This window comes from Nerophis ophidion, linkage group LG04 (assembly GCF_033978795.1).
Source record: "Nerophis ophidion isolate RoL-2023_Sa linkage group LG04, RoL_Noph_v1.0, whole genome shotgun sequence".
NCBI classification, from domain to species: Eukaryota; Metazoa; Chordata; class Actinopteri; order Syngnathiformes; family Syngnathidae; genus Nerophis; species Nerophis ophidion.
Window position 1 is genome coordinate 21,758,036 of NC_084614.1, and position 15,288 is coordinate 21,773,323.

Genomic DNA, 15,288 nt, shown 5'->3' on the forward strand with positions numbered 1-15,288 from the left:
AACAAGTATAACAACAACACAGCAGCAACAGAGCTAATAGTGTAGTAGCATCAAGAAAAAACAAAACGTGTTAATAGCGATTATGAGTTAAACACGCTTCATTGTCACACAACTACATTTTAAAGGGCAGATAAATCTGCTTGTGGCAATATAAGAAAATAAAAAAAAACATCACATCTGGAGGTTGCCGACAGCCACATCTGTTCTGAAGTATATTGCTCTAAATAAAAAAAATACTTTTTAAAAAAGGGTTTTTAAGCCTTTTTAAAAAGCATCCACAGTCTGTGGTGCCCTCAGGTGGTCAGGGAGACTGGGAGCGGCGGAGCAGAAATCCCGGTCTCCCATTGTTCGTAGCTTTGTCCTCTGAGGTTGGAGGAGGTTAGCCTGTCCGGAGCGGAGGTGTCGTGTGGAGGATTTTGGGGGTGAGTAGTTCTTTGAGGTAGAGAGGGGCATTTCCATGGAGGCACTCGTGGGTTAGTAGGGAGACTTTGTACTCAATCCTCAGTGGAACAGGAAGCCAGTGAAGGGATTCGAGAATTGGTGTGATGTGGTCACATGATAATAACTTTGTCCAAAGGCCTCAAATTCCCCAGTACATTTTGGCCAATCAGCCTCATTTTCGACAGTAGAATTCGTCTCTGAGCGGCGCTAAAACGCGCACATCTACTGTTCAATCAGAACTTATTTTTGTTTCTGGTGTAGACGAAGCATAAACAGCAAAGAGTAACACTATATTAACTCTTTATTGCTCAAACGGCACAACTGTCAAACTCCCTCTTAGCTCAGATCTACAAACCGCAAAACCAGTGAAGTTGGCACATTGTGTAGATGGTAAATAAAAACAGAACACAATGATTTGCAAATCCTTTTCAACCTATATTCAGTTGACTAGACTGCAAAGACAAGATACTTAATGTTCGAACTGGAAAACTATGTTATTTGTTGCAAATATTAGCTCATTTGGAATTTGATGCCTGCAACATCTTTCAAAAAAGCTGGCACAAGTGGCGAAAAAGACTGAGAAAGTTGAGGAATGCTCATCATACACTTATTTGGAAGAACCCACAGGTGAACAGGCTAATTGAGAACAGGCAGGTGCCATGTTTGGGTATAAAAGCAGCTTATTTGAAATGCTCAGTCATTCACAAACAAGGATGGAGCAAGGGTCACCACTTTGTGAACAAATGCTTGAGCAAATTGTCGAACAGTTTAAGAACAACATTTCTCAATGAGCTATTGCGAGGAATTTAGAGATTTCACTATTTACGGACCGTAATATCATCAAAAGGTTCAGAGAATTTGGAGAAATCACTGCACGCAAGCAATGATATTACGGGCCTCCGATCCTTCAGGCAGTACTCCATCAAAAAGCGACATCCGTGTGTGAAGGATATCACCACGTTGGCTCAGGAACACTTCAGAAAACCACTGTCAGTTACGACAATTTGTCGCTACTTCTGTAAGTGCTAGTTAAAACTCTACTATGCAAAGCGAAAGCCATTTATCAACAACACCCAGAAACGCTGCCGGCTTCGCTGGGCCCAAGCTCATCTAAGATGGACTGATGCAAAGTGGAAAAGTGTTTTGTGGTCTGACGAGTCCATCCATCCATTTTCTACCGCTTATTCCCTTTCGGGGTCACGGGGGGCGCTGGCGCCTATCTCAGCTACAATCGGGCAGAAGGCGGGGTACACCCTGGACAAGTCGCCACCTCATCGCAGGGCCAACACAGATAGACAGACAACATTCACACTCACATTCACACACTAGGGCCAATTTAGTGTTGCCAATCAACCTATCCCCAGGTGCATGTCTTTGGAAGTGGGAGGAAGCCGGAGTACCCGGAGGGAACCCACGCATTCACGGGGAGAACATGCAAACTCCACACAGAAAGATCCCGAGCCTGGATTTGAACCCAGGACTGCAGGACCTTCGTATTGTGAGGCAGACGCACGAACCCCTCTGCCACCGTGAAGCCCGTCTGACGAGTCCACATTTCAAATTGTTTTTGTGGACGTCGTGTCCTCCGGACCGAAGAGAAAAAGAACCATCTAGTTCAAAAGCCAGCATCTGTGATGGTATGGGGGTGTATTGGTGCCCAAGGCATGGGTAACTTACACATCTGTGAAGGCACCATTAATGCTGAAAGGTACATACAGGTTTTGGAGCAACATATGTTGCCATCCAAGCAAGGTCTTTTTCAGCAAGACAATGCCAAGCCACATTCTGCACGTATTACAACAGCGTGGCTTCCTGGTAAAAGACTGCGGGTACTAGACTGGCCTGCCTGTAGTCCAGATGTGTCTCCCATAGAAAATGACACATTATGAAGCGTAAAATACCACAACGGAGAGCCCGGATTGTTGAACAGCTTAAGCTGTAAATCATGGGAAAGAATTCCACCTGAAAAGCTTCAAAAATTGGTCTCCTCAGTTCCCAAACGTTTACTGAGTATTGTTAAAAGGAAAGGCCATGTAACACAGTGGTAAAAATGCCCTATCTTGTCTTTGCAGTCTATTTAATTGAATATAGGTTGAATAGGATTTGCAAATCATTGTATTCTGTTTTTGTTTACCATTGGGTTTTGTATTTGGATCTTAGTAAATCAGGCCTTTAGTGTCATACTTGCAAATGAGATTCAGGAATTTCATAATAAAACATGATATTACAACTGCCCAGCTGTTATCATAACCAACTAATTTTTAAAAGTTTCAATAAAACATATATACATACAGTGGGGCAAAAAAGTATTTAGTCAGCCACCGATTGTGCAAGTTCTCCCACTTAAAATGATGACAGAGGTCTGTAATTTTCATCACAGGTACACTTCAACTGTGAGAGACAGAATGTGAAAAAAAATCCAGAAATTCACATTGTAGGAATTTTAAACAATTTATTTGTAAATTATGTTGGAAAATAAGTATTTGGTCAACCATACAAAGCTCTTACTGATGGAAGGAGGTTTTGGTTCAAAATCTCACGATACATGGCCCCATTCATTCTTTCCTTAACACGGATCAATCGTCTTGTCCCCTTAGCAGAAAAACAGCCCCAAAGCATGATGTTTCCACCCCCATGCTTCACAGCAGGTATGGTGTTCTTGGGATGCAACTCAGTATTCTTCTTCCTCCAAACACAACCAGTTGAGTTTATACCAAAAAGTTATATTTTGGTTTCATCTGATCACATGACATTCTCCCAATCCTCTGCTGTATCATCCATGTATCCATTTTGGTATAAACTCAACTCGTCGTGTTTGGAGGAAGAAGAATGCTGAGTTACATCCCAAGAACACCATAACTACTGTGAAGCATGGGGGTGGAAACATCATGCTTTAGGGCTGTTTTTCTGCTACGGGGACAGGACGATTGATCCGTGTTAAGGAAAGAATGAATGGGGCCATGTATCGTGAGATTTTGTGCCAAAACCTCCTTCCATCAGTAAGATCTTTGTATGGTTGACCTAATACTTATTTTCCAACATAATTTACAAATAAATTCTTTAAAATTCCGACAATATGAATTCCTAATGGGCTTCACGGTGGCAGAGGGGTTAGTGCATCTGCCTCACAATACGAAGTTCCTGCAGTCCTGGGTTCAAATCCAGGCTTGGGATCTTTCTGTGTGGAGTTTGCATGTTCTCCCCGTGAATGCGTGGGTTCCCTCCGGGTACTCCGGCTTCCTCCCACTTCCAAAGACATGCACCTGGGGACAGGTTGATTGGCAACACTAAATTGGCCCTAGTGTGTGAATGTGAGTGTGAATGTTGTCTGTCTATCTGTGTTGGCCCTGCGATGAGGTGGCGACTTGTCCAGGGTGTACCCTGCCTTCCGCCCGATTGTAGCTGAGATAGGCGCCAGCGCCCCCCGCGACCCCGAAAGGGAATAAGCGGTAGAAAAAATGGATGGAAAATGGATGAATTCCTAATTTTTTTTTTCACATTCTGTCTCTCACAGTTGAAGTGTACCTATGGTGGAAATTACAGACCTCTGTCATCATTTTAAGTGGGAGAACTTGCACAATCGGTGGGTGACTAAATACGTTTTTGCCCCACTGTATACTAATAAAAACAATATTTATTTACACACACAAAAAGTACCAAACATTGGTACCGTTGCATATTGGTATTGATTTCAAGGTATAGGTTCAAATGTGAACAGTAACCATCCCCAAGTATTATTATTATTAGTTATATTGAAATAAAACAGAACAATATTCGGACTATTAGCTCTGTGTACAGCATGTGCATTTACTGCCATCTAGTGTTTCCTTTTAAATCTGTTCTGTACTGTTCCTGTTTATTTCGAACATGTATACAAGGTCAGCATGTTACATCCTACATTACACATTTTCATTTCTCAGTAGATGTCTGAAAAAAAGTATGAAGAAGCAAAGCTTATTTCATCCTACCCCGTTCCACTACATATTAACTTCTAATACATACACTATACTGCCAAAAGTCTTTGGCCACACATCCAAATGATCAGAATCCGGTGCCCTAATCACACCACAGGTGTATAAAATCAAGCACTTAGTCATGGAAACTGTTTCTACAAACATTTGTGAAAGAATTGGGCGCTCTCAGTGATTTCCAGCGTGGAACTGTCATAGGATGCAACCTGTGCAACAAATCCAGTCATGAAATTTGCTCGCTCCTAAATATTCCAAAGTCGACTGTCGGCTTTATTATAAGAAAATGGTAGAGTTTGAGAACAACAGCAAATCAGCCATAGTGCAAAGAGGTCGCTACAGAGCTCCAAACTTCATGTGACCTTTCAATTAGCCCACGTACAGTACGCAGAGAGCTTCATGGAATAGGTTTCCCTGGCTGATCAGCTGCATCTAAGCCATACATCACCAAGTCCAATGCAAAGCATGGGATGCAGTGGCGTAAAGCACGTTGCCACTGGACTCCAGAGCAGTGTAGACACGTTTTCTGGATTGTTGAATCCCACTTTTCCTTCTGGCTATCTGATGGACGAGTCTGGGTTTGGAGGTTGCCAGGAGAACGCTACATTTCGGACTGCATTGTGCCGAGTGTGAAATTTGGTGGAGGAGGAATTATGGTGTTGGGTTGTTCCAGCCCCTTAGTTCCAGTGAAAGGAACTTTGAATGCTCCAGGATACAACAGCATTTTGGACAATTCCAGTTTGGAGTGGACCCCTTCCTCTTCCAACATGACTGTGCACCAGTATACAAAGCAAGGTCCATGAAGACATGGATAACAGAGTCTGGTGTGGAGGAACTTGACTGGCCTGCACAGAGTCCTGACCTGAACCCCATAGAACACCTTTGGGATTATTTAGAACGGAGATTAAGAGCCAGGCCTTCTCGACCAACATATCAGTGTGTGACCTCACCAATGCGCTTTTGGAAGAATGGTGGAAATTTCCTACAAACACACTCCCCAACATTGTGGACAGCCTTCCCAGAGGAGTTGAAGCTGTAATAGCTGCAAAAGGTGGACCCACATCATATTGAACCGTGTAGGTTAGGAATGGGTTGGCACTTCAAGTTAATATGTGAGTCAAGGCAGGTGGCCAAATACTTTTGGCAATATAGTGTATATTCATTCCTTGTTCTCTATTTAAATATCAAATGCTTTCAGTGTGGTATAGAACAAGTAAAACATCAATATATATATATATATATATTTTTAAATCCTGTGATTTTTTGAGGTCACTTAAACTTAAAACTTTGATAGAAAAGTCATTAAATCGTGAGTTTATTTAATTTTATCAACAAATATAAACCTCAAAACTGTCAAACCATGGACTTTGGGGTTTGTTTTTCCGGAATGCATAGGAAAGTTGGTGCGGGCAAGGCGTGAAGGTAAGGACATATTTATTAATTACTATAAAAAAAGAAACAAAAGGCGCCAACATGCCAACCTTGAGACCTCCGATTTCGGGAGGTGGGTGGGGGGGCGTGGTCAGGGGTGGGGAGGAGGCGTGGTTAAGAGGGGGAGGAGTATAATTCACCAACTCGAGTATTTCATATATATTTCATATATAAATATATATATATATATATATATATATATATATATGAAATACTTGACTTTCAGTGAATTCTAGCTATCTATATTTATTTTATTATATATCTATATATATAAAATAAATATATTTATTTTAGTATATATATAAATAAAATAAATAGTTGAATTTTAAAAGGCACCTATTAAATACACAGTAATAAAAACACAGTTGTTCTACTAACTGTACTGTGCTTGCTGGTTACTAAAAAAAACAACAACGACACTTACCTTTCACTATTTGAGTAACCTTTGTTCTGTAATTTGCGTACTGGAGAGAGTCACTTGCCGTCAGGTGCACAACACCACGTAAATCGTTGGCCAATCAAAAAGCAACCCCATAACGCTATAGCCAACATTCACCAGGAGATGGCAACAGACAACATCGAATCACTCTATTACAGACGGCGTCGCCATGGCTGTAACTTCCTCGTTCTTCTGCTTCGTCTCCTTGTGTGTGCAGTTTTTTATCAAAATCCGTAGATGTAACGTGATTGGGCAGGCAAGCTGTTTATACAACAGGAAAGCGGACGTGAAAACAGGGTGTCCCCACTCATGTCCGCATGGAGCTAGAAGGGGCGTGGCCTCTAGTTCCGGCTGAATTTCGGGAGATTTTCGAGAGAAAATTTCTTCCGGGAGGTTTTCGGGAGAGACGCTGAATTTCGGGAGTCTCTTGGAAAATCCAGGAGGGTTGGCAAGTATGCACTAGGCGAAGTACAAAAACTTGGCTAATAAAACAAAAACTTGTACAAACGCGGAAACTATGAACATGAAACAAAACTCGATAACTGTGACATGAAAAAACAAAAAACTTACGTGGCATGGCACGAAGCATAACTATGGACAGTATCAGAAGTAAAGTCGCCAGGCTGACTTCCTGGCAACTTTTGGTTTAAATAATAGCTACATGATTAGTGAAAACAGGTGCGTGACTCCAAATGTGAAACAGGTGAAACTAATGGTTGCTGTGGTGACAAAACAAGAGTGAAAAAACAGGAACTGAGTGTCCAAAAACCAAACAGAACATGACTTAAACCAAAACATGATCACAGACATGACAAAAACATCTGAATAAATGTGGACAATTTAGACATTTTAGGTCGCAAACATCACAAAAAAACCCCCAAAAATATATATCAGGGGTCACCAACGCGGTGCACGCGGGCACCAGGTAGCCCGCAAGGACCAGATGAGTAGCCTGCTGGCCTGTTCTAATAATAGCTCAAATAGCAGCACTTACCAGTGAGCTGCCTCTATTTTTTTAATTTTATTTTTTTACTAGCAAGCTGGTCTCGCTTTGCTCGACATTTTTAATTCAAAGAGAGACGAAACTCAAATGGAATTTGAAAATCCAAGAAAATATTTGTATTAAACACTTATTTATTTAAACACTTGTTTAAATAAATTCATTTATTTTTTGACTTTGCTTCTTATAACTTTCAGAGAGACAATTTTAGAGAAAAAATACAACCTTAAAAATGATTTTAGGATTCTTAAACTCATATACCTTTTTACCTTTTAAATTCCTTCCTCTTCTTTCCTGACAATTTAAATCAATGTTCAAGTATTTTTTTTTTATTGTAAAGAATAATAAACACATTTTAATTTAATTCTTCATTTTAGCTTCTGTTTTTTCGACGAAGAATATTTGTGAATTTTTTTTTCAAACTTATGATTAAAATTCAAAAAAAAATTTCTGGCAAATCTCGAAAATCTGTAGAATCAAATGTAAATCTTATTTCAAAGCCTTTTGAATTTCTTTTAAAATTTTTGTTCTGGAAAATCTAGAAGAAATAATGATTTGTCTTTGTTAGAAATATTACTTGGTCCAATTTGTTATATATTCTAACAAAGTGCAGATTGGATTTTAACCTATTTAAAACATGTCATCAACATTCTAAAATGAATCCTAATCAGGAAAAATTACTAATGATGTACCATAAATTATTTTTTTAATTTTTTCAAAAAGATTCGAATTAGCTAGTTGTTCTCTTCATTTTTTTTCGGTTAAATTTGGACTTTTAAAGAGTCGAAATTGAAGATAAACGATGTTTAAAAATTTATTTTCATTTTTTTCGTGTTTTCTCCTCAATTAAATTTTTTTTCATCATTTATTCTCTACAAAAAACCTTCCGTAAAAAAGAAAAAAAAATGTAAGACGGAATGACAGATAGAACAACCCATTTTTATATATATATATATTTATTTATTAAAGGTAAATTGAGCAAATTGGTGTCACAACCACTGGCTCGTTAGTGGCTGTAACATTAAGGGAGACCACACCGATTTGTACATTTTAGCCAACAGATCTTTTATTTTACAACATGTATCAGTGATCAGTAATGTGAATTAACCAAGGAATGTATCAGTAAATGAGTGTTGTCCCAAAAGGGTGCAAGTGTGGTGCTAATCCCGGCCGTCGTTGCCGTGACCATACGGTCACCAAACGAATGTGCCTGTGGGACGAGAGAGAGAGAGAGCATGCTGATGGGAGGCCTTTTATAGGCCGCCCAATCAGCAGCCCTCTGAGATGTTGCACGTCTTCACAGACCAGCTCCACCTGCGGGTCGGAGGACCAAAGTGCCCCAAACACTAACCGGCAGAGCCGGGCATGACATTGGCTATTTCTGGCAATTTATTTAAGTGTGTATCAAACTGGTAGCCCTTCGCATTAATCAGTACCCAAGAAGTAGCTCTTGGTTTTAAAAAGGTTGGTGACCCCTGTCATATATAGTCTAAGAATAAAGGTGCTATTAAAAGTTGAATTTCTACAAATTTGCGAACAAACAGAAAAAGCAGTACAATCTAATAATTTATTTTTATCTAACACAATTTCCCAACTCATATGGAAACGGGGTTTGTACATAAGTATGCACAGCCTTTCACGTGAAGCTCAAACAGTTTAAGAACAATGTTTCTCAAAGTGCAATTACAATATATTTAGGGATTTCAACAACTACGGTCCATAATATCATCAAAAGGTTCAGAGAATCTGGAGAAATCACGCCACGTAAGCGGCATGGCCAGAAACCAACATTGAGTGACCGTGACCTTCGATCCCTCAGACATCACTGTATCAAAAACAGACATCAATCTCTAAAGGATATCACCGCATGGGCTCAGGAACACTTCAGAAAACCACTTTCACTAAATACAGTTTGTCGCTACATCTGTAAGTGCAAGTTAAAGCTCTACTTTGCGAAGCGAAAGTCATTTATCAACAACATCCAGAAACGCCGCCGGCTTCTCTGGGCCCGAGATCATCTAAGATGGACTGATGCAAAGTGGAAAAGTGTTCTGTGGTCTGACGAGTCCACATTTCAAATTATTTTTGGAAATATTTGACAAACAGAAAAAGCAGTACAATCTAATAATTTTATTTTATTTTTTTAACTATAAGAGTTGGCCCTGTTGGCTTCATCTGGCCGGGATCTTCAGCTCTCACTGGATCGGTTCGCAGCCGAGTGTGAAGCGTCCGGAATGAGAATCAGCACCTCCAAATCTGAGTCCATGGTTCTCTCCCGGAAAAGGGTGGAGTGCCATCTCCGGGTTGGGGAGGAGACCCTGCCCCACGTGGAGGAGTTCAAGTACCTAGGAGTCTTGTTCACGAGTGAGGGAAGAGTGGATCGGTGCGGCGTCTTCAGTAATGCAGACGTTGTACCGATCCGTTGTGGTGAAGAAGGAGCTAAGCCGGAAGGCAAAGCTCTCAATTTACCGGTCAATCTACGTTCCCATCCTCACCTATGGTCATGAGCTTTGGGTCATGACCAAAAGGATAAGATCACGGGTACAAGCGGCCGAAATGAGTTTCCTCTGCCGTGTGGCGGGGCTCTCCCTTAGAGATAGGGTGAGAAGCTTTGCCATCCGGGAGGAACTCAAAGTAAAGCCGCTGCTCCTCCACATGGAGAGGAGCCAGATGAGGTGGTTCGGGCATCTGGTCAGGATGCCACCCGAACGCCTCCCGAGGGAGGTGTTTAGGGCACGTCCAACCGCTAGGAGGCCACGGGGAAGACCCAGGACACGTTGGCAAGACTATGTCTCCCGGCTGGCCTGGGAACGCCTCGGGATCCCCCGGGAAGAGCTAGACGAAGTGGCTGGGGAGAGGGAAGTCTGGGCTTCCCTGCTTAGGCTGCTGTCCCCGCGACCAGACCTCGGATAAGCGGAAGAAGATGGATGGATGGATGGAACTATAAGAGTGTGATGTTTAATTGTAGTCGAATACAAAACATGGAAGAGCATAATTTCTTCATAGTTTTTTTTTCTGTGTTTGTGATAGGAGAAGATTACAAAAGAGATGAACTACATTCTGTCCAACCAGGACACGGTTCTGTCTCAGATTACCCAGCTGGAGAGCGCCATCACTCAGACGGAGGTGATTAACGACCCAGACCGTGAAACGCCAGCGCTAAAACGCGTTCAAGTCCAATCTGGTTTTGAAGGCACTGAGTGTTGGTGTCTAAAACACGTGCGTCCGCATTTAGGTGAACAGCGTGTCCGCCAGAGAGCAGCTGGCTCAGAGCATCAGGGACCTGACGGCGGCTCTGGCCGAGCGCCACGCCTCGCTCACCCAGGCCCTGGAGGCGGCGCGCCAGAAGCGAGGCGAGGCGCTGGGCTCTCAAGTGGCCGAGCGCCGCAGCTTGCTGGAGCACGCCGGGCTGGTGGCCTTCACGCAAGAGCTGCTGAAGGAAACAGACCAGCCCTGTTTTGTGCAGGCTGCACGCCAGACGCATAACAGGTACGCCATTAGAGCGGCCTGGAGAGGAAACTAACCATTGTTCTTTGTTTGATGTTTTTAGAATAACGAGGTCCTGTCGCCAAAACTACAACCACTCTTTTTCTGTGCTTGCATAAGGTTCAGCCAGGCTATAGAAAACCTGCAGCACTTTGTTCTGGCCGCAGATCCGTCTTTCAGGCACTTCCAGCTGGACGTCTCCAAAGAGCTCAAATTGCTCACAGAACTGAATTTTACACGAGGTAAGGACATAAAATCCACCGCAGTGCTTCTCAGTTATTTTCTGTCATGACCTCACCTGGATTGAATTACTCAATCACTTGGTGATACAGCGCATCCCGGAAAGTATTCACAGCGCTTCACTTTTTTCCACATTTTGTTATGCGACGGCCTTATCCCAAAATGGAATACATTCATGTTTGTCCTCAAAATTCTACCCACAATACCCCATAATGACAACGTGAAAAGAAAACACATGTACTAACCCCGTTTCCATATGAGTTGGGAAATTGTGTTAGATGTAAATATAAACGGAATACAATGATTTGCAAATCCTTTTCAAGCCATATTCAATTGATTGCACTACAAAGACAATATATTTGGGGCTATATAAATAAACATTGATTGATTGATATTTGATGTTCAAACTGATAAACTTTATTTTTGTCACACCTGTAAATCTGGTTTTATGTTAGATCATGTTTTGTTTTCTGGACTCTTGTTCCGTTTTTTCACTTCCTGGTTTGTTTTTGTTACCATAGCTACTCATTAGTTTCCACCTGTTTCCCCTAGTCACGCCCCGATCATCAGCCTCTCACACCTGTTTCTAGTTACCACGGCCACTATTTATGTCACTTGCTTTCTGTTTATCGTGCTGGGATTTTTGCATTCTGCCTCATGCCTTCATGCACCCTCGATTACCTTGCTATCCACGCCCCTTGTACCGGTCACAGTAAGTGTTTTTGTGTTAGTTATTCATAGTTCTGCCACAGTGCAAGTTTAAGTTTAGTTCATTGTCTTTCATGCCATCGACCAGTTGTTTTGTTTTCCTGTTTCTCAAAGTGCAATTACAATATATTTAGGGATTTCAACAACTACGGTCCATAATATCATCAAAAGTTTCAGAGAATCTGGAGAAATCACGCCACGTAAGCGGCATGGCCAGAAACGAACATTGAGTGACTGTGACCTTTGATCCCTCAGACGGCATTGTATCAAAAACCGACATCAATCTCTAAAGAATATCACCACATGGGCTCAGGAACACTTCAGAAAACCACTTTCACTAAATACAGTTCGTCGCTACATCTGTAAGTGCAAGTTAAAGCTCTACTATGCGAAGCGAAAGTCATTTATCAACAACATCCAGAAACGCTGCCGGCTTCTCTGGGCCCGAGATCATCTAAGATGGACTGATGCAAAGTGGAAAAGTGTTCTGTGGTCTGACGAGTCCACATTTCAAATTATTTTTGGAAATATTCGACATCGTGTCATCCAGACCAAAGGGGAAGCGAACCATTCAGACTTTTATCGACGCAAAGTTCAAAAGCCAGCATCTGTGATGGTATGGGGGTGCATTAGAGCCCAAGGCATGGGTAAATTACACATCTGTGAAGGCACCAATAATGCTGAAAGGTACATACATGTTTTGGAACAACATATGCTGCCATCTAAGCACCATTTTTTTCATGGACGCCCCTGCTTATTTCAACAAGACACTGCCAAGCCACATTCAGCATGTGTTACAACAGCGTGGCTTCATAAAAAAAGAGTGCGGGTACTTTCCTGGCCCGCCTGCAGTCCAGACATGTCTCCCATCGAAAATGTGTGCCACATTATGAAGCGTAAAATTTGACAGTGGAGAGTCTGGACTGTTGAACGACTGAAGCTCTACATCATGGGTGTCAAACTCTGGCCCGCGGGCCAAATTTGCCCCTCCGTGTAATTTCATCTGGCCCTTGAGGCAGTGTCAAATTAACATTGGAGCTGGCCCACCGGTATTATACAGCGGAGGTGCCGCTGTAACACCGCATTCATCGCTAATACTCATACTTCCCAACCCTCCCAATTTTCCCGGGAGACTCCCGTTTTTCCAGTGCCCCTCTCGAAAATCTCCCAGGCAACCATTCTCCCGAATTTCTCCAGATTTGCACCCAGACAACAATATTGGGGGCGTGCCTTAAAGGCACTGCCTTTAGCGTCCTATACAACCTGTCATCACGTCCGCTCTTCCTCCTTACAAACAGCGTGCCGGCCTAGTCACGTAATATATGCGGCTTTTCACACACACAAGTGAATGCAAGGCATACTTGGTCAACAGCCATACAGGTCACACTGAGGGTGGCCGTATAAGCAACTTTAACACTGTTACAAATATGCGCCACACTGTGAACCCACACCAGACAAGAATGACAAACAAATTTCTGAAGAACATCCGCACCGTAACACAACATAAACACAACAGAACAAATACCCAGAACCCCTTGCAGCACTAACTCTTCCGGGACACTACAAAATACACCACCCGCTACCAACAAAACAACATTTTTATTTTCAAATGTATTAGCCTGTGGAAAAAAGTTATGTTGATTTTTACCTCAGAAGGCTGCAAATAGAAAAGAGGCATTATTTTTTAAATTTAAATTCTCTTTAATATGCCATTGATATTTTTTCGTTTGTTTTTTGAAAGTTGATTTTGCACTACGACTTGTCCAGGGTGTACCCCGCCTTCCGCCCGACTGTAGCTGAGATAGGCGCCAGCGCCCCCCGCAACCCCAAAAGGGAATAAGCGGTAGAAAATGGATGGATGGATGGATTTTGCACTATTAAGTTATATACGCGTTGCTTGTTCCATATTCAGTGTTAAAGCAAATCAGTGTAGCAAACTGAGCTATAATTAACGTTTTATTCATGCACTTTCTCTTGCTACTTCAAGGCTTGAATGTTTGATTCATTCATTATTATTTTATTTTCAAATTTATTATTAGCCTGTTGAAAAAGTTTATTTTGATCTTTACGTCAGGGGGCTGCAAATAGAACAGAGGCATTCCATTTTTACTATAATTGTATTTGATATGCCATTGATATTTATCAATTATTATTGTTATTATTTGAAACTCGATTTTGCATGTCACTATAAAGTTATATAAGCCTTGCTTGTTCAATGTTCAATGCAAAACTTGTTTGGGTCCCTATTAAAAGGTTAGTGTTTTCAACCCTGGCCTGCGGCTTCGTTCAGTTTTAAATTTTGGCCCACTCTGTATTTGAGTTTGACACCCCTGCTCTACATAAAATAAGAACGGGAGAGAATTCCACTTTCAAAGCTTAGTTTCCTCAGTTCCCAAACGTTAATTGAGTGTTGTTAAAAGAAAATGTGATGTAACGGTGGTGAACATGCCCTTTCCCAACTACTTTGGCACATCTTGCAGCCATGAAATTCTAAGTTAATTATTATTTGCAAAAAAAATAAAATAAAAGGGACATATGCATTGTACAGTCTGATAGCTGTCGGTATGAAGGACATATACTGTATGGATATACATATTTACTTTATTCTATGTAATTCAATTAATCCTGTATTAAATTTGATAAACAAATTCACTTGTATTATAATAATAATGTATGTAAAATATTTTTTGGGCCACAGCTCCTCAGGCCCCAGTCCTTGACACCCAGCATTCCTTGGCCTACGACCAGCTCTACCTGAGTTGGCGCCTCCCGCCTTCCTCCGCACCCGCCTGGCACTTCTCTGTGGAGTATCGCCGCCGGGGGGTGGTACCCGGCAGCGCGTCCAGGGGTGGCAACAGAGGGGGGCTGGTGGCCGCCGCTCGCTGGGGCTGGCAGCGGCTGGACGAGGTGAGCGGCACGAGCGCCGTCATCGACCGGCTGGAGATGGACAGCGTGTACGTGCTGCGGGTGAGGGGCTGCAACAAGGCGGGCTACGGCGAGTACAGTGAGGAGGTGTACCTGCACACCCCTCCAGCACCAGGTACCAGAACTCAACTACGGCTTTAACCCAAAGGGACATTTGGAGCCATTACATGTTTATTTTGTGTGGAAAATCAAATAAAGTTACACATTTTCCATCTTTATTCCTTAAATTAGCCTAAAATACACTATTTAAAAGCAAATTATATACATTTTTGGCCTAAAAAAATAACTTTCAGGCATACAAATGGCTAAATGTTGCCATCATGACCAATGAGTGGCTCAGCCTCAGGCCGCATTACTAGTGTAGGGGGTAGAGATGCGCGGATAGGCAATTATATCATCCGCAACCGCATCACCAACGTTGTCATCCACCCGCCGTCCACCCGAACCAACATTTTATCAGAACCGCAACCGCCCGCCCGTTGAAATACATCAGAGGTCGGCCACCTTTACCACTCAAAGAGCTATTTAAACCCGTTTCACGGAGTAAAGAAGACAATGGGAGCCGCTAACGTTCTCGCGAATATCCAATGGTGTTCAACCTGATTACAAGAACAAGGGTGTGCTGCGAAGCCATTGCCTTTGACACCTTC

General features: G+C 42.2%; 1 protein-coding gene across 3 annotated transcripts in view; it reads left to right on the forward strand.

Moving 5' to 3' along the window:
- Positions 1-15,288, forward strand: part of trim46b (tripartite motif containing 46b) — a 63,361-nt gene that overhangs the window by 30,324 nt on the left and 17,749 nt on the right. For all 3 annotated transcript variants that reach the window (XM_061897434.1, XM_061897432.1, XM_061897433.1), the window contains exons 6-9: positions 10,310-10,405; positions 10,515-10,768; positions 10,886-11,007; positions 14,412-14,753. In XM_061897434.1, coding sequence (XP_061753418.1) covers positions 10,310-10,405; positions 10,515-10,768; positions 10,886-11,007; positions 14,412-14,753 — 814 coding nt within the window. The remainder of the gene's footprint in view (positions 1-10,309; positions 10,406-10,514; positions 10,769-10,885; positions 11,008-14,411; positions 14,754-15,288) is intronic.